Below are 20,343 nucleotides of genomic sequence, written 5' to 3' on the forward strand. Positions count from 1 at the left end.
GGTAATAGATGTAATTAGAGACGGAAGAAGCTATAGTTATAGATGTATTACTAGATGTGAATACTATTAGTATATAGGGGGGGTGACTGGGCTGCTTGTTGCTGTAGTATATAATGGGGGGGTAATACATGTAGATGTAATTAGAGACAGAAGAAGCTATAGTTATAGATGTATTACTAGATGTGAATCCTATTAGTATATAGGGGGGGTGACTGGGCTGCTTGTTGCTGTAGTATATAATGGGGGGGGGGTAATAGATGTAGATGTAATTAGAGACGGAAGAAGCTATAGTTATAGATGTATTACTAGATGTGAATCCTATTAGTATATAGGGGGGGTGACTGGGCTGCTTGTTGCTGTAGTATATAATGGGGGGGGGGTAATAGATGTAGATGTAATTAGAGACGGAAGAAGCTATAGTTATAGATGTATTACTAGATGTGAATCCTATTAGTATATAGGGGGGGTGACTGGGCTGCTTGTTGCTGTAGTATATAATGGGGGGGGTAATAGATGTAGATGTAATTAGAGACGGAAGAAGCTATAGCTATAGATGTATTACTAGATGTGAATCCTATTAGTATATAGGGGGGGGGTGACTGGGCTGCTTGTTGCTGTAGTATATAATGGGGGGGGTAATAGATGTAGATGTAATTAGAGACAGAAGAAGCTATAGTTATAGATGTATTACTAGATGTGAATACTATTAGTATATAGGGGGGTTGACTGGGCTGCTTGTTGCTGTAGTATATAATGGGGGGGTAATAGATGTAGATGTAATTAGAGACGGAAGAAGCTATAGTTATAGATGTATTACTAGATGTGAATACTATTAGTATATAGGGGGGGTGACTGGGCTGCTTGTTGCTGTAGTATATAATGGGGGGGTAATAGATGTAGATGTAATTAGAGACGGAAGAAGCTATAGTTATAGATGTATTACTAGATGTGAATACTATTAGTATATAGGGGGGGGGGTGACTGGGCTGCTTGTTGCTGTAGTATATAATGGGGGGGTAATAGATGTAGATGTAATTAGAGACGGAAGAAGCTATAGTTATAGATGTATTACTAGATGTGAATACTATTAGTATATAGGGGGGGTGACTGGGCTGCTTGTTGCTGTAGTATATAATGGGGGGGGGTAATAGATGTAATTAGAGACAGAAGAAGCTATAGTTATAGATGTATTACTAGATGTGAATAGTATTAGTATATAGGGGGGGTGACTGGGCTGCTTGTTGCTGTAGTATATAATGGGGGGGGGGTAATAGATGTAGATGTAATTAGAGATAGAAGAAGCTATAGTTATAGATGTATTACTAGATGTGAATACTATTAGTATATAGGGGGGGTGACTGGGCTGCTTGTTGCTGTAGTATATAATGGGGGGGGTAATAGATGTAGATGTAATTAGAGACGGAAGAAGCTATAGTTATAGATGTATTACTAGATGTGAATACTATTAGTATATAGGGGGGGTGACTGGGCTGCTTGTTGCTGTGGTATATAATGGGGGGGGTAATAGATGTAGATGTAATTAGAGACGGAAGAAGCTATAGTTATAGATGTAGTACTAGATGTGAATCCTATTAGTATATAGGGGGGGTGACTGGGCTGCTTGTTGCTGTAGTATATAATGGGGGGAGGTAATAGATGTAGATGTAATTAGAGATGGAAGAAGCTATAGTTATAGATGTATTACTAGATGTGAATACTATTAGTATATAGGGGGGGTGACTGGGCTGCTTGTTGCTGTAGTATATAATGGGGGGGGGTAATAGATGTAGATGTAATTAGAGACAGAAGAAGCTATAGTTATAGATGTATTACTAGATGTGAATACTATTAGTATATAGGGGGGGTGACTGGGCTGCTTGTTGCTGTAGTATATAATGGGGGGGTAATAGATGTAGATGTAATTAGAGACGGAAGAAGCTATAGTTATAGATGTATTACTAGATGTGAATACTATTAGTATATAGGGGGGGGTGACTGGGCTGCTTGTTGCTGTAGTATATAATGGGGGGGGTAATAGATGTAGATGTAATTAGAGACAGAAGAAGCTATAGTTATAGATGTATTACTAGATGTGAATAGTATTAGTATATAGGGGGGGTGACTGGGCTGCTTGTTGCTGTAGTATATAATGGGGGGGGTAATAGATGTAGATGTAATTAGAGATGGAAGAAGCTATAGTTATAGATGTATTACTAGATGTGAATACTATTAGTATATAGGGGGGTGACTGGGCTGCTTGTTGCTGTAGTATATAATGGGGGGGTAATAGATGTAGATGTAATTAGAGACGGAAGAAGCTATAGTTATAGATGTATTACTAGATGTGAATCCTATTAGTATATAGGGGGGGTGACTGGGCTGCTTGTTGCTGTAGTATATAATGGGGGGGTAATAGATGTAGATGTAATTAGAGACGGAAGAAGCTATAGTTATAGATGTATTACTAGATGTGAATACTATTAGTATAGAGGGGTGGTGACTGGGCTGCTTGTTGCTGTAGTATATAATGGGGGGGTAATAGATGTAGATGTAATTAGAGACGGCAGAAGCTATAGTTATAGATGTATTACTAGATGTGAATACTATTAGTATATAAGGGGGGTGACTGGGCTGCTTGTTGCTGTTGTATATAATGGGGGGGGTAATAGATGTAGATGTAATTAGAGACGGAAGAAGCTATAGCTATAGATGTATTACTAGATGTGAATACTATTAGTATATAGGGGGGGTGACTGGGCTGCTTGTTGCTGTAGTATATAATGGGGGGGAGTAATACATGTAGATGTAATTAGAGACGGAAGAAGCTATAGTTATAGATGTATTACTAGATGTGAATCCTATTAGTATATAGGGGGGGTGACTGGGCTGCTTGTTGCTGTAGTATATAATGGGGGGGTAATAGATGTAGATGTAATTAGAGATGGAAGAAGCTATAGTTATAGATGTATTACTAGATGTGAATACTATTAGTATATAGGGGGGTGGTGACTCGGCTGCTTGTTGCTGTAGTATATAATGGGGGGGTAATAGATGTAGATGTAATTAGAGATGGAAGAAGCTATAGTTATAGATGTATTACTAGATGTGAATACTATTAGTATATGGGGGGGTGACTGGGCTGCTTGTTGCTGTAGTATATAATGGGGGGGGGGTAATACATGTAGATATAATTAGAGACGGAAGAATCTATAGTTATAGATGTATTACTAGATGTGAATCCTATTAGTATATAGGGGGGGTGACTGGGCTGCTTGTTGCTGTAGTATATAATGGGGGGGTAATACATGTAGATGTAATTAGAGATGGAAGAAGCTATAGTTATAGATGTATTACTAGATGTGAATACTATTAGTATATGGGGGGGTGACTGGGCTGCTTGTTGCTGTAGTATATAATGGGGGGGGTAATACATGTAGATGTAATTAGAGACGGAAGAAGCTATAGTTATAGATGTATTACTTGATGTGAATACTATTAGTATATAGGGGGGGGTGATTGGGCTGCTTGTTGCTGTAGTATATAATGGGGGGGTAATAGATGTAGATGTAATTAGAGACGGAAGAAGCTATAGTTATAGATGTATTACTAGATGTGAATCCTATTAGTATATAGGGGGGGTGACTGGGCTGCTTGTTGCTGTAGTATATAATGGGGGGGGTAATAGATGTAGATGTAATTAGAGACGGAAGAAGCTATAGTTATAGATGTATTACTAGATGTGAATACTATTAGTATAGAGGGGTGGTGACTGGGCTGCTTGTTGCTGTAGTATATAATGGGGGGGGTAATAGATGTAGATGTAATTAGAGACGGAAGAAGCTATAGTTATAGATGTATTACTAGATGTGAATAGTATTAGTATATAGGGGGGGTGACTGGGCTGCTTGTTGCTGTAGTATATAATGGGGGGGTAATAGATGTAGATGTAATTAGAGACGGAAGAAGCTATAGTTATAGATGTATTACTAGATGTGAATCCTATTAGTATATAGGTGGGGTGACTGGGCTGCTTGTTGCTGTAGTATATAATGGGGGGGTAATAGATGTAGATGTAATTAGAGACGGAAGAAGCTATAGCTATAGATGTATTACTAGATGTGAATACTATTAGTATATAGGGGGGGTGACTGGGCTGCTTGTTGCTGTAGTATATAATGGGGGGGGGTAATAGATGTAGATGTAATTAGAGACGGAAGAAGCTGTAGTTATAGATGTATTACTAGATGTGAATACTATTAGTATAGAGGGGGGGTGACTGGGCTGCTTGTTGCTGTAGTATATAATGGGGGGGGTAATAGATGTAGATGTAATTAGAGACGGAAGAAGCTATAGTTATAGATGTATTACTAGATGTGAATCCTATTAGTGTAATGTGCTGGCTGTCAGGAGTGAGGCCTTAGTAAATGCTATTGGATGAATGCTGGGCTGGTTGGTGGGAGAGAAGAAGACCCTCGCTGCTGTGCTTCCCGTATCTGATGCGCCTATCCTTCTCCCATACAGAACCCAACATTTCTAGGATCCAGACAGACCGCAGCCGAGCATCAAGCACCGCAGCATCAGCTATGCAAGGAGCAGGTAGGAGAGAGAGAGGGACCCACTGCCTATTGTCCTGATTTTACTGGACTGTCCCAACAGCTGGGACAGTTGGGAGGGTCTGTCCTGCGTCACACTGATCTGACGGTACAGCTACATGCATGTAACAGTACATGACATGTATGTAACATGAACTTTCTATGCAGTATTACTATTTCCCTCTAATCTGTCATTCATTTCCATTCAGTCTTTGTACACCTGAAAGTGCCCCTCTCTGCTCCCCTGTACATGAATCTCGCTCCACCGGTTTAGCAGAGAAACTTTTTGTTTGCATAAGATCCCGATCACTGTTCACCAGTCCTGACATGTGCTCTGGAGGCTTTATTACCAATCACACCTCTCACACTCCGCACATTACACTGTAGGTTTTCCCCTATGCTATAAGTGGTCACCAGTCCTGACATGTGCTCTGGAGGCTTTATTACCAATCACACTCCGCACATTACACTGCAGGTTTCCCCCTATGCTATAAGTGGTCACCAGTCCTGACATGTGCTCTAGAGGATTTATTACCAATCACACCACTCACACTCCGCACATTACACTGCAGGTTTTCCCCCTATGCTATAAGTGGTCACCAGTCCTGACATGTGCTCTGGAGGCTTTATTACCAATCACACCTCTCACACTCCGCACATTACACTGCAGGTTTTCCCCTATGCTATAAGTGGTCACCAGTCCTGACATGTGCTCTAGAGGCTTTATTACCAATCACACCTCTCACACTCCGCACATTCAACTGCAGGTTTTCCCCCTATGCTATAAGTGGTCACCAGTCCTGACATGTGCTCTGGAGGCTTTATTACCAATCACATCGCTCACACTCCGCACATTACACTGCAGGTTTCCCCCTATGCTGTAAGGGGTCACCAGTCCTGACATGTACTCTGGAGGCTTTATTACCAATCACACCACTCACACTCCGCACATTACACTGCAGGTTTCCCCCTATGCTGTAAGGGGTCACCAGTCCTGACATGTACTCTGGAGGCTTTATTACCAATCACACCACTCACACTCCGCACATTACACTGCAGGTTTCCCCCTATGCTGTAAGGGGTCACCAGTCCTGACATGTACTCTGGAGGCTTTATTACCAATCACACCACTCACACTCCGCACATTACACTGCAGGTTTTCCCCCTATGCTGTAAGTGGTCACCAGTCCTGACATGTACTCTGGAGGCTTTATTACCAATCACACCTCTCACACTCCGCACATTACACTGCAGGTTTCCCCCTATGCTGTAAGGGGTCACCAGTCCTGACATGTACTCTGGAGGCTTTATTACCAATCACATCGCTCACACTCCGCACATTACACTGCAGGTTTTCCCCTATGCTGTAAGTGGTCACCAGTCCTGACATGTGCTCTGGAGACTTTATTACCAATCACATCGCTCACACTCCGCACATTACACTGCAGGTTTTCCCCTATGCTGTAAGTGGTCACCAGTCCTGACATCTGCTCTAGAGGCTTTATTACCAATCACATCGCTCACACTCCGCACATTACACTGCAGGTTTTCCCCTATGCTGTAAGTGGTCACCAGTCCTGACATCTGCTCTAGAGGCTTTATTACCAATCACACCACTCACACTCCGCACATTACACTGCAGGTTTTCCCCCTATGCTGTAAGTGATCACCAGTCCTGACATGTGCTCTGGAGGCTTTATTACCAATCACACCACTCACACTCCGCACATTACACTGCAGGTTTTCCCCTATGCTGTAAGTGGTCACCAGTCCTGACATGTGCTCTGGAGGCTTTATTACCAATCACACCTCTCACACTCCGCACATTACACTGCAGGTTTCCCCCTATGCTGTAAGTGGTCACCAGTCCTGACATGTGCTCTGGAGGCTTTATTACCAATCACACCTCTCACACTCCGCACATTACACTGCAGGTTTTCCCCCTATGCTGTAAGTGGTCACCAGTCCTGACATGTACTCTGGAGGCTTTATTACCAATCACACCACTCACACTCCGCACATTACACTGCAGGTTTTCCCCTATACTGTAAGTGGTCACCAGTCCTGACATGTGCTCTGGAGGCTTTATTACCAATCACACCTCTCACACTCCGCACATTACACTGCAGGTTTTCCCCCTATGCTGTAAGTGGTCACCAGTCCTGACATGTACTCTGGAGGCTTTATTACCAATCACATCGCTCACACTCCGCACATTACACTGCAGGTTTTCCCCTATGCTGTAAGTGATCACCTGTCCTGACATGTACTCTGGAGGCTTTATTACCAATCACATCGCTCACACTCCGCACATTACACTGCAGGTTTTCCCCTATGCTGTAAGTGATCACCTGTCCTGACATGTACTCTGGAGGCTTTATTACCAATCACATCGCTCACACTCCGCACATTACACTGCAGGTTTTCCCCCTATGCTGTAAGTGGTCACCAGTCCTGACATGTACTCTGGAGGCTTTATTACCAATCATACCACTCACACTCCGCACATTACACTGCAGGTTTTCCCCTATGCTGTAAGTGGTCACCAGTCCTGACATGTACTCTGGAGGCTTTATTACCAATCACACCTCTCACACTCCGCACATTACACTGCAGGTTTTCCCCCTATGCTGTAAGTGGTCACCAGTCCTGACATGTACTCTGGAGGCTTTATTACCAATCACATCGCTCACACTCCGCACATTACACTGCAGGTTTTCCCCTATGCTGTAAGTGGTCACCAGCAGGACCCTCCACCCACTATCCCCGTCTGCAGTGTGCTATTACAGTCCCAGGACGCAGGGGTCATTGAGCGCTACTGTTACTATCTGTCACTCACTCTGTTGTATAATCATCTCGCCGTTATGTGTTTTTGCCCTGTGTATGGTTTGTTGATTTTCTATACTGTAATGTTTGTTATATCATTGTATATTCTCTGTACGGCGCTCTGGGCTTGTTAGCTTGTGGCTCGTCAGCTGGTGTGGAACTACAGATCCCATTATGCCTTGTCAGCCAGCTGTTGTGACTCCACATTACCTGGTCGCTTTAGTAATACTACAACTCTCGGCATAGAGAGACCGTAATAGGATGAATGTTCTTTCCTTCTCTCTCGCTGCTGGCATGCTGGGACTTGTATTTCCACATCAGCAGGAGAGCAAACGGCTGCCCAATGCCTGATTCGAATGAGATACTACTTGTGATGTGTGTATCCGTTATAGAAGTTAAAAAATGACGACACCCTCTCTTTCTCAATCCTATGGGTCAGGTTAATTGCAGCCCCTTAGTGGGCATAAATATTTATTAAGGCTTTACATTGCCCATAGCAGCTAAGTGCCCCCGATTTTCAGCCACAGGCCCAGAATTTTTCGGATTGTCCCTGAGGGCATCAGTAATACAGTTTCCATAACTGACACTTACTAATATGGTCTATGGCTCCTGCGCAAAACTTGCCATAAAACTTCTTGGCCCCGAGACATCGGAGGTCATGGATGGTGTAAGGCCAGAGGTGGAGGACATTGTTCCGGGAAAACGTGTCTCTCTTCTCCACAACAACCACTTTGGCTCCAAGGCAGGCAAGTTCTACGGCTGTCCGGAGCCCACAAGGGCCTCCTCCGATTATTAAACACTAGACAAAACAAAGAGGAGAGGATTAGGGCCAAAGGAACAAGGGTTAGGGTCATTGAAACAGGTCAATATAATCACTAAAATCCATAATAAATCTTGCCCTTCTGTAATACGTTTTAGGATGCCCTCTATACAATAGCGTCTTAAAGTGCCCACACAAACATGCAAATCGTGCAGCTTCCAGGAACGATAACTATCCGATGCCCGGTCCCGCGGGTCGTATGTCTTTGCCAGATCTTACCTGCTGTAAGTGAGATCTGGTAATCTCATTAAAGAGATTAAGGTTGTTGGTCAGATCATTTGTCAGATTGCACAGTTTATGCAAGATATCGTTTGTCCAGGACTGCCAGGGAGTTCAAGGGAAATCATTAACAACATCGCATGGTTTGGGAGTCGTCCATTGTGTGGGCACCTTTAAGATTTTTATGTAAAAATAAATCCCCTGCTGGTCATTGAAGGGCTGGGTCATTTACAACTTGCTGTACACTGGGACCTGTAGTATGATCGGATGATGAACACACACAGGGCTAGTAATATTATTGCATCATTAGGGCTACACATATTTGCAGCATAGAGAACGGTGTCACTAAGGCTGCAGCCCCAACAATCCTACACACAGGTTAAACATAAATGTACATCACATGCATTCTTGTGTCATTTTATATTTCTATAATAAACATGAAAATAATTTTTTCACTTTAAAATGAATTTTAGTAACATCTGTTGAGGGTCCGTTCACCCCCCCCCCCCCCCCTGCTATGGAAAGAGCCGTGCAGCGTTGAAGGTCCCTGATATTTTGACATTTGAGACCATGATAATTACAGCAAATGATGAGGATCTCAAATCAGGGTCTTACACTAAAGTACTGTTGTTGGAAGGTGAGGGGATAGTAATTTGCTTGTTTTAAGATAGAAGCCTTTTTAAGTTCATAAACCGCTCTTTTCTATTCTGTAGGTTGATATATCTGAGATATATCTATCTGCAGAGTATAATACTCTAATATAAAATTCTCTGTGCAAAAGGGCAGTATTCCTACTATATAGCTGTATCAGACGTTAGATGTGTACAGTGACTATGGAGGAAAGTCAGTGATGTGCGGGTGAGCTGCTTTCTGTGTAATATACAGTTACATTCTCTGTACAGAAGGGAAGTATACATACTATATAGCTGTATCAGACGTTAGATGTGTACAGTGACTATGGAGGAAAGTCAGTGATGTGCGGGTGAGCTGCTTTCTCTGTAATATACAGTTACATTCTCTGTACAGAAGGGCAGTATACATACTATATAGCTGTATCAGATGTTAGATGTGTACAGTGACTACGGAGGAAAGTCAGTGATGTGTGGGTGAGCTGCTTTCTCTCTAATATACAGTAATATTCTCTGTACAGAAGGGCAGTATACATACTATATAGCTGTATCAGACATTAGATGTGTACAGTGACTACGGAGGAAAGTCAGTGATGTGCGGGTGAGCTGCTTTCTCTGTAATATACAGTAACATTCTCTGTACAGAATGGCAGTATACATACTATATAGCTGTATCAGACGTTAGATGTGTACAGTGACTACGGAGGAAAGTCAGTGATGTGCGGGTGAGCTGCTTTCTCTGTAATATACAGTAACATTCTCTGTACAGAAGGGCAGTATACATACTATATAGCTGTATCAGACGGTTAGATGTGTACAGTGACTATGGAGGAAAGTCAGCGATGTGCGGGTGAGCTGCTTTCTCTGTAATATACAGTAACATTCTCTGTACAGAAGGGCAGTATACATACTATATAGCTGTATCAGACGTTAGATGTGTACAGTGACTATGGAGGAAAGTCAGTGATGTGCGGGTGAGCTGCTTTCTCTGTAATATACAGTTACATTCTCTGTACAGAAGGGCAGTATACATACTATATAGCTGTATCAGATGTTAGATGTGTACAGTGACTACGGAGGAAAGTCAGTGATGTGTGGGTGAGCTGCTTTCTCTCTAATATACAGTAATATTCTCTGTACAGAAGGGCAGTATACATACTATATAGCTGTATCAGATGTTAGATGTGTACAGTGACTACGGAGGAAAGTCAGTGATGTGTGGGTGAGCTGCTTTCTCTCTAATATACAGTAATATTCTCTGTACAGAAGGGCAGTATACATACTATATAGCTGTATCAGACGGTTAGATGTGTACAGTGACTATGGAGGAAAGTCAGTGATGTGCGGGTGAGCTGCTTTCTCTGTAATATACAGTAACATTCTCTGTACAGAAGGGCAGTATACATACTATATAGCTGTATCAGACGTTAGATGTGTACAGTGACTATGGAGGAAAGTCAGTGATGTGCGGGTGAGCTGCTTTCTCTGTAATATACAGTTACGTTCTCTGTACAGAAGGGCAGTATACATACTATATAGCTGTATCAGATGTTAGATGTGTACAGTGACTACGGAGGAAAGTCAGTGATGTGTGGGTGAGCTGCTTTCTCTCTAATATACAGTAATATTCTCTGTACAGAAGGGCAGTATACATACTATATAGCTGTATCAGATAGTTAGATGTGTACAGTGACTATGGAGGAAAGTCAGTGATGTGCGGGTGAGCTGCTTTCTCTCTAATATACAGTAACATTCTCTGTACAGAATGGCAGTATACATACTATATAGCTGTATCAGACGTTAGATGTGTACAGTGACTACGGAGGAAAGTCGGATGTGCGGGTGAGCTGCTTTCTCTGTAATATACAGTAACATTCTCTGTACAGAAGGGCAGTATACATACTATATAGCTGTATCAGATGTTAGATGTGTACAGTGACTATGGAGGAAAGTCAGTGATGTGCGGGTGAGCTGCTTTCTCTGTAATATACAGTAACATTCTCTGTACAGAAGGGCAGTATACATACTATATAGCTGTATCAGACGTTAGATGTGTACAGTGACTATGGAGGAAAGTCAGTGATGTGCGGGTGAGCTGCTTTCTCTGTAATATACAGTTACGTTCTCTGTACAGAAGGGCAGTATACATACTATATAGCTGTATCAGATGTTAGATGTGTACAGTGACTACGGAGGAAAGTCAGTGATGTGTGGGTGAGCTGCTTTCTCTCTAATATACAGTAATATTCTCTGTACAGAAGGGCAGTATACATACTATATAGCTGTATCAGATAGTTAGATGTGTACAGTGACTATGGAGGAAAGTCAGTGATGTGCGGGTGAGCTGCTTTCTCTCTAATATACAGTAACATTCTCTGTACAGAATGGCAGTATACATACTATATAGCTGTATCAGACGTTAGATGTGTACAGTGACTACGGAGGAAAGTCGGATGTGCGGGTGAGCTGCTTTCTCTGTAATATACAGTAACATTCTCTGTACAGAAGGGCAGTATACATACTATATAGCTGTATCAGACGTTAGATGTGTACAGTGACTACGGAGGAAAGTCGGATGTGCGGGTGAGCTGCTTTCTCTGTAATATACAGTAACAATCTCTGTACAGAAGGGCAGTATACATACTATATAGCTGTATCAGACGTTAGATGTGTACAGTGACTACGGAGGAAAGTCGGATGTGTGGGTGAGCTGCTTTCTCTGTAATATACAGTAACATTCTCTGTACAGAATGGCAGTATACATACTATATAGCTGTATCAGACGGTTAGATGTGTACAGTGACTATGGAGGAAAGTCAGCGATGTGCGGGTGAGCTGCTTTCTCTCTAATATACAGTAACATTCTCTGTACAGAAGGGCAGTATACATACTATATAGATGTATCAGACGGTTAGATGTGTACAGTGACTATGGAGGAAAGTCAGCGATGTGCGGGTGAGCTGCTTTCTGTGTAATATACAGTAACATTCTCTGTACAGAAGGGCAGTATACATACTATATAGCTGTATCAGATAGTTAGATGTGTACAGTGACTATGGAGGAAAGTCAGTGATGTGCGGGTGAGCTGCTTTCTCTGTAATATACAGTAACATTCTCTGTACAGAAGGGCAGTATACATACTATATAGCTGTATCAGACGGTTAGATGTGTACAGTGACTACGGAGAAAAGTCAGTGATGTGCGGGTGAGCTGCTTTCTCTGTAATATACAGTAACATTCTCTGTACAGAATGGCAGTATACATACTATATAGCTGTATCAGACGGTTAGATGTGTACAGTGACTACGGAGGAAAGTCAGTGATGTGCGGGTGAGCTGCTTTCTGTGTAATATACAGTAACATTCTCTGTACAGAAGGGAAGTATACATACTATATAGCTGTATCAGATGTTAGATGTGTACAGTGACTATGGAGGAAAGTCAGTGATGTGCGGGTGAGCTGCTTTCTCTGTAATATACAGTAACATTCTCTGTACAGAAGGGCAGTATACATACTATATAGCTGTATCAGACGGTTAGATGTGTACAGTGACTATGGAGGAAAGTCAGTGATGTGCGGGTGAGCTGCTTTCTGTGTAATATACAGTAACATTCTCTGTACAGAAGGGAAGTATACATACTATATAGCTGTATCAGATGTTAGATGTGTACAGTGACTATGGAGGAAAGTCAGCGATGTGCGGGTGAGCTGCTTTCTCTGTAATATACAGTAACATTCTCTGTACAGAAGGGCAGTATACATACTATATAGCTGTATCAGATGTTAGATGTGTACAGTGACTATGGAGGAAAGTCAGTGATGTGCGGGTGAGCTGCTTTCTCTGTAATATACAGTAACATTCTCTGTACAGAATGGCAGTATACATACTATATAGCTGTATCAGATGTTAGATGTGTACAGTGACTATGGAGGAAAGTCAGTGATGTGCGGGTGAGCTGCTTTCTCTGTAATATACAGTAACATTCTCTGTACAGAATGGCAGTATACATACTATATAGCTGTATCAGATGTTAGATGTGTACAGTGACTACGGAGGAAAGCCAGTGATGTGCGGGTGAGCTGCTTTCTGTGTAATATACAGTAACATTCTCTGTACAGAATGGCAGTATACATACTATATAGCTGTATCAGATGGTGAGACGTGTACAGTGACTACGGAGGAAAGTCAGCGATGTGCGGGTGAGCTGCTTTCTCTGTAATATACAGTAACATTCTCTGTACAGAATGGCAGTATACATACTATATAGCTGTATCAGATGTTAGATGTGTACAGTGACTATGGAGGAAAGTCAGCGATGTGCGGGTGAGCTGCTTTCTCTGTAATATACAGTAACATTCTCAGTACAGAAGGGCAGTATACATACTATATAGCTGTATCAGACGGTTAGATGTGTACAGTGACTAAGGAGGAAAGTCAGTGATGTGCGGGTGAGCTGCTTTCTCTGTAATATACAGTAACATTCTCTGTACAGAAGGGCAGTATACATACTATATAGCTGTATCAGATGTTAGATGTGTACAGTGACTACGGAGGAAAGCCAGTGATGTGCGGGTGAGCTGCTTTCTGTGTAATATACAGTAACATTCTCTGTACAGAATGGCAGTATACATACTATATAGCTGTATCAGATGGTGAGACGTGTACAGTGACTACGGAGGAAAGTCAGCGATGTGCGGGTGAGCTGCTTTCTCTGTAATATACAGTAACATTCTCTGTACAGAATGGCAGTATACATACTATATAGCTGTATCAGATGTTAGATGTGTACAGTGACTATGGAGGAAAGTCAGCGATGTGCGGGTGAGCTGCTTTCTCTGTAATATACAGTAACATTCTCAGTACAGAAGGGCAGTATACATACTATATAGCTGTATCAGACGGTTAGATGTGTACAGTGACTAAGGAGGAAAGTCAGTGATGTGCGGGTGAGCTGCTTTCTCTGTAATATACAGTAACATTCTCTGTACAGAAGGGCAGTATACATACTATATAGCTGTATCAGACGGTTAGATGTGTACAGTGACTACGGAGGAAAGTTGGTGATGTGCGGGTGAGCTGCTTTCTCTGTAATATACAGTAACATTCTCTGTACAGAAGGGCAGTATACATACTATATAGCTGTATCAGATAGTTAGATGTGTACAGTGACTATGGAGGAAAGTCAGTGATGTGTGGGTGAGCTGCTTTCTGTGTAATATACAGTAACATTCTCTGTACAGAAGGGCAGTATACATACTATATAGCTGTATCAGATGTTAGATGTGTACAGTGACCAAGGAGGAAAGTCAGCGATGTGCGGGTGAGCTGCTTTCTCTCTAATATACAGTAACATTCTCTGTACAGAATGGCAGTATACATACTATATAGCTGTATCAGATAGTTAGATGTGTACAGTGACTATGGAGGAAAGTCAGCGATGTGCGGGTGAGCTGCTTTCTCTGTAATATACAGTAACATTCTCTGTACAGAAGGGCAGTATACATACTATATAGCTGTATCAGATAGTTAGATGTGTACAGTGACTATGGAGGAAAGTCAGTGATGTGCGGGTGAGCTGCTTTCTGTGTAATATACAGTAACATTCTCTGTACAGAATGGCAGTATACATACTATATAGCTGTATCAGATGTTAGATGTGTACAGTGACTACGGAGGAAAGTCAGCGATGTGCGGGTGAGCTGCTTTCTCTGTAATATACAGTAACATTCACTGTACAGAATGGCAGTATACATACTATATAGCTGTATCAGATAGATGTGTACAGTGACTATGGAGGAAAGTCGGATGTGCGGGTGAGCTGCTTTCTCTCTAATATACAGTAACATTCTCTGTACAGAATGGCAGTATACATACTATATAGCTGTATCAGACGGTTAGATGTGTACAGTGACTATGGAGGAAAGTCAGCGATGTGTGGGTGAGCTGCTTTCTCTGTAATATACAGTAACATTCTCTGTACAGAAGGGCAGTATACATACTATATAGCTGTATCAGATGTTAGATGTGTACAGTGACTACGGAGGAAAGTCAGTGATGTGCGGGTGAGCTGCTTTCTCTGTAATATACAGTAACATTCTCTGTACAGAATGGCAGTATACATACTATATAGCTGTATCAGACGGTTAGATGTGTACAGTGACTATGGAGGAAAGTCAGTGATGTGCGGGTGAGCTGCTTTCTCTGTAATATACAGTAATATTCTCTGTACAGAAGGGCAGTATACATACTATATAGCTGTATCAGATAGTTAGATGTGTACAGTGACTATGGAGGAAAGTCAGTGATGTGCGGGTGAGCTGCTTTCTGTGTAATATACAGTAACATTCTCTGTACAGAAGGGCAGTATACATACTATATAGCTGTATCAGACGGTTAGATGTGTACAGTGACTATGGAGGAAAGTCAGTGATGTGTGGGTGAGCTGCTTTCTCTGTAATATACAGTAACATTCTCTGTACAGAATGGCAGTATACATACTATATAGCTGTATCAGATAGTTAGATGTGTACAGTGACTATGGAGGAAAGTTGGTGATGTGCGGGTGAGCTGCTTTCTCTGTAATATACAGTAACATTCTCTGTACAGAAGGGCAGTATACATACTATATAGCTGTATCAGATAGTTAGATGTGTACAGTGACTATGGAGGAAAGTCAGTGATGTGCGGGTGAGCTGCTTTCTGTGTAATATACAGTAACATTCTCTGTACAGAAGGGCAGTATACATACTATATAGCTGTATCAGACGTTAGATGTGTACAGTGACTATGGAGGAAAGTCAGTGATGTGCGAGTGAGCTGCTTTCTCTGTAATATACAGTAACATTCTCTGTACAGAAGGGCAGTATACATACTATATAGCTGTATCAGACATTAGATGTGTACAGTGACTATGGAGGAAAGTCAGCGATGTGCGGGTGAGCTGCTTTCTCTGTAATATACAGTAACATTCTCTGTACAGAATGGCAGTATACATACTATATAGCTGTATCAGACGTTAGATGTGTACAGTGACTATGGAGGAAAGTCAGTGATGTGCGGGTGAGCTGCTTTCTCTGTAATATACAGTAACATTCTCTGTACAGAAGGGCAGTATACATACTATATAGCTGTATCAGACGGTTAGATGTGTACAGTGACTATGGAGGAAAGTCAGTGATGTGCGGGTGAGCTGCTTTCTCTGTAATATACAGTAACATTCTCTGTACAGAAGGGCAGTATACATACTATATAGCTGTATCAGATGTTAGATGTGTACAGTGACTATGGAGGAAAGTCAGCGATGTGCGGGTGAGCTGCTTTCTCTGTAATATACAGTAACATTCTCTGTACAGAAGGGCAGTATACATACTATATAGCTGTATCAGATGATAGATGTGTACAGTGACTATGTAGGAAAGTCGGATGTGTGGGTGAGCTGCTTTCTCTGTAATATACAGTAATATTCTCTGTACAGAAGGGCAGTATACATACTATATAGCTGTATCAGATGTTAGATGTGTACAGTGACTACGGAGGAAAGTTGGTGATGTGCGGGTGAGCTGCTTTCTCTGTAATATACAGTAACATTCTCTGTACAGAATGGCAGTATACATACTATATAGCTGTATCAGATGTTAGATGTGTACAGTGACTACGGGGGAAAGTCAGCGATGTGCGGGTGAGCTGCTTTCTCTGTAATATACAGTAACATTCTCTGTACAGAATGGCAGTATACATACTATATAGCTGTATCAGACATTAGATGTGTACAGTGACTACGGAGGAAAGTCGGATGTGTGGGTGAGCTGCTTTCTCTGTAATATACAGTAATATTCTCTGTACAGAAGGGCAGTATACATACTATATAGCTGTATCAGACGGTTAGATGTGTACAGTGACTACGGAGGAAAGTCAGCGATGTGCGGGTGAGCTGCTTTCTCTGTAATATACAGTAACATTCTCTGTACAGAAGGGCAGTATACATACTATATAGCTGTATCAGACGGTTAGATGTGTACAGTGACTATGGAGGAAAGTCAGTGATGTGCGGGTGAGCTGCTTTCTCTCTAATATACAGTAACATTCTCTGTACAGAATGGCAGTATACATACTATATAGCTGTATCAGACGGTTAGATGTGTACAGTGACTACGGAGGAAAGTCAGTGATGTGCGGGTGAGCTGCTTTCTCTGTAATATACAGTAACATTCTCTGTACAGAATGGCAGTATACATACTATATAGCTGTATCAGACGTTAGATGTGTACAGTGACTATGGAGGAAAGTCAGTGATGTGCTGGTGAGCTGCTTTCTCTGTAATATACAGTAACATTCTCTGTACAGAATGGCAGTATACATACTATATAGCTGTATCAGATAGTTAGATGTGTACAGTGACTATGGAGGAAAATCAGTGATGTGCTGGTGAGCTGCTTTCTCTGTAATATACAGTAACATTCTCTGTACAGAAGGGCAGTATACATACTATATAGCTGTATCAGATAGTTAGATGTGTACAGTGACTATGGAGGAAAGTCAGTGATGTGCGGGTGAGCTGCTTTCTCTCTAATATACAGTAACATTCTCTGTACAGAATGGCAGTATACATACTATATAGCTGTATCAGACGGTTAGATGTGTACAGTGACTACGGAGGAAAGTCAGTGATGTGCGGGTGAGCTGCTTTCTGTGTAATATACAGTAACATTCTCTGTACAGAATGGCAGTATACATACTATATAGCTGTATCAGACGTTAGATGTGTACAGTGACTATGGAGGAAAGTCAGTGATGTGCTGGTGAGCTGCTTTCTCTGTAATATACAGTAACATTCTCTGTACAGAAGGGCAGTATACATACTATATAGCTGTATCAGATAGTTAGATGTGTACAGTGACTATGGAGGAAAGTCAGTGATGTGCGGGTGAGCTGCTTTCTCTGTAATATACAGTAATATTCTCTGTACAGAAGTGCAGTATACATACTATATAGCTGTATCAGATGTTAGATGTGTACAGTGACTACGGAGGAAAGTTGGTGATGTGCGGGTGAGCTGCTTTCTCTGTAATATACAGTAACATTCTCTGTACAGAATGGCAGTATACATACTATATAGCTGTATCAGATGTTAGATGTGTACAGTGACTACGGGGGAAAGTCAGCGATGTGCGGGTGAGCTGCTTTCTCTGTAATATACAGTAACATTCTCTGTACAGAAGGGCAGTATACATACTATATAGCTGTATCAGACATTAGATGTGTACAGTGACTACGGAGGAAAGTCGGATGTGTGGGTGAGCTGCTTTCTCTGTAATATACAGTAATATTCTCTGTACAGAAGGGCAGTATACATTCTATATAGCTGTATCAGACGGTTAGATGTGTACAGTGACTACGGAGGAAAGTCAGTGATGTGCGGGTGAGCTGCTTTCTCTCTAATATACAGTAACATTCTCTGTACAGAATGGCAGTATACATACTATATAGCTGTATCAGACGGTTAGATGTGTACAGTGACTACGGAGGAAAGTCAGTGATGTGCGGGTGAGCTGCTTTCTCTGTAATATACAGTAACATTCTCTGTACAGAAGGGCAGTATACATACTATATAGCTGTATCAGACGTTAGATGTGTACAGTGACTATGGAGGAAAGTCAGTGATGTGCTGGTGAGCTGCTTTCTCTGTAATATACAGTAACATTCTCTGTACAGAATGGCAGTATACATACTATATAGCTGTATCAGATAGTTAGATGTGTACAGTGACTATGGAGGAAAGTCAGCGATGTGTGGGTGAGCTGCTTTCTCTGTAATATACAGTAACATTCTCTGTACAGAATGGCAGTATACATACTATATAGCTGTATCAGATAGTTAGATGTGTACAGTGACTATGGAGGAAAATCAGTGATGTGCGGGTGAGCTGCTTTCTCTGTAATATACAGTAACATTCTCTGTACAGAATGGCAGTATACATACTATATAGCTGTATCAGATAGTTAGATGTGTACAGTGACTATGGAGGAAAGTCAGCGATGTGCGGGTGAGCTGCTTTCTGTGTAATATACAGTAACATTCTCTGTACAGAATGGCAGTATACATACTATATAGCTGTATCAGACGTTAGATGTGTACAGTGACTATGGAGGAAAGTCAGTGATGTGCGGGTGAGCTGCTTTCTCTGTAATATACAGTAACATTCTCTGTACAGAAGGGCAGTATACATACTATATAGCTGTATCAGACGGTTAGATGTGTACAGTGACTATGGAGGAAAGTCAGCGATGTGCGGGTGAGCTGCTTTCTCTGTAATATACAGTAACATTCTCTGTACAGAAGGGCAGTATACATACTATATAGCTGTATCAGATGATAGATGTGTACAGTGACTATGTAGGAAAGTCGGATGTGTGGGTGAGCTGCTTTCTCTGTAATATACAGTAATATTCTCTGTACAGAAGGGCAGTATACATACTATATAGCTGTATCAGATGTTAGATGTGTACAGTGACTACGGAGGAAAGTCAGCGATGTGCGGGTGAGCTGCTTTCTCTGTAATATACAGTAACATTCTCTGTACAGAATGGCAGTATACATACTATATAGCTGTATCAGACGTTAGATGTGTACAGTGACTAAGGAGGAAAGTCGGATGTGCGGGTGAGCTGCTTTCTCTGTAATAAACAGTAACATTCTCTGTACAGAAGGGCAATATACATACTATATAGCTGTATCAGACGTTAGATGTGTACAGTGACTATGTAGGAAAGTCGGATGTGTGGGTGAGCTGCTTTCTCTGTAATATACAGTAATATTCTCTGTACAGAAGGGCAGTATACATACTATATAGCTGTATCAGATGTTAGATGTGTACAGTGACTACGGAGGAAAGTTGGTGATGTGCGGGTGAGCTGCTTTCTCTGTAATATACAGTAACATTCTCTGTACAGAATGGCAGTATACATACTATATAGCTGTATCAGATGTTAGATGTGTACAGTGACTACGGGGGAAAGTCAGCGATGTGCGGGTGAGCTGCTTTCTCTGTAATATACAGTAACATTCTCTGTACAGAAGGGCAGTATACATACTATATAGCTGTATCAGACGTTAGATGTGTACAGTGACTACGGAGGAAAGTCGGATGTGTGGGTGAGCTGCTTTCTCTGTAATATACAGTTACATTCTCTGTACAGAATGGCAGTATACATACTATATAGCTGTATCAGACGTTAGATGTGTACAGTGACTATGTAG

At 41.7% G+C, this 20,343-nt stretch overlaps 1 protein-coding gene across 1 annotated transcript in view; it reads right to left on the reverse strand.

Annotated features, from left to right (window-relative positions):
* The window catches only part of MICAL2 (microtubule associated monooxygenase, calponin and LIM domain containing 2), a gene marked incomplete at its 3' end in the record, with an annotated part of 301,381 nt that overhangs the window by 175,490 nt on the left and 105,548 nt on the right, over positions 1-20,343 (reverse strand). Inside the window, exon 3 of the mRNA XM_088460527.1 lies at positions 8,010-8,217. Coding sequence (XP_088316653.1) covers positions 8,010-8,217 — 208 coding nt within the window. The remainder of the gene's footprint in view (positions 1-8,009; positions 8,218-20,343) is intronic.

The sequence above is a fragment of the Taudactylus pleione genome, unplaced genomic scaffold (assembly GCF_031769625.1).
Source record: "Taudactylus pleione unplaced genomic scaffold, aTauple2 ptg000047l, whole genome shotgun sequence".
Lineage (NCBI taxonomy): Eukaryota > Metazoa > Chordata > Amphibia > Anura > Myobatrachidae > Taudactylus > Taudactylus pleione.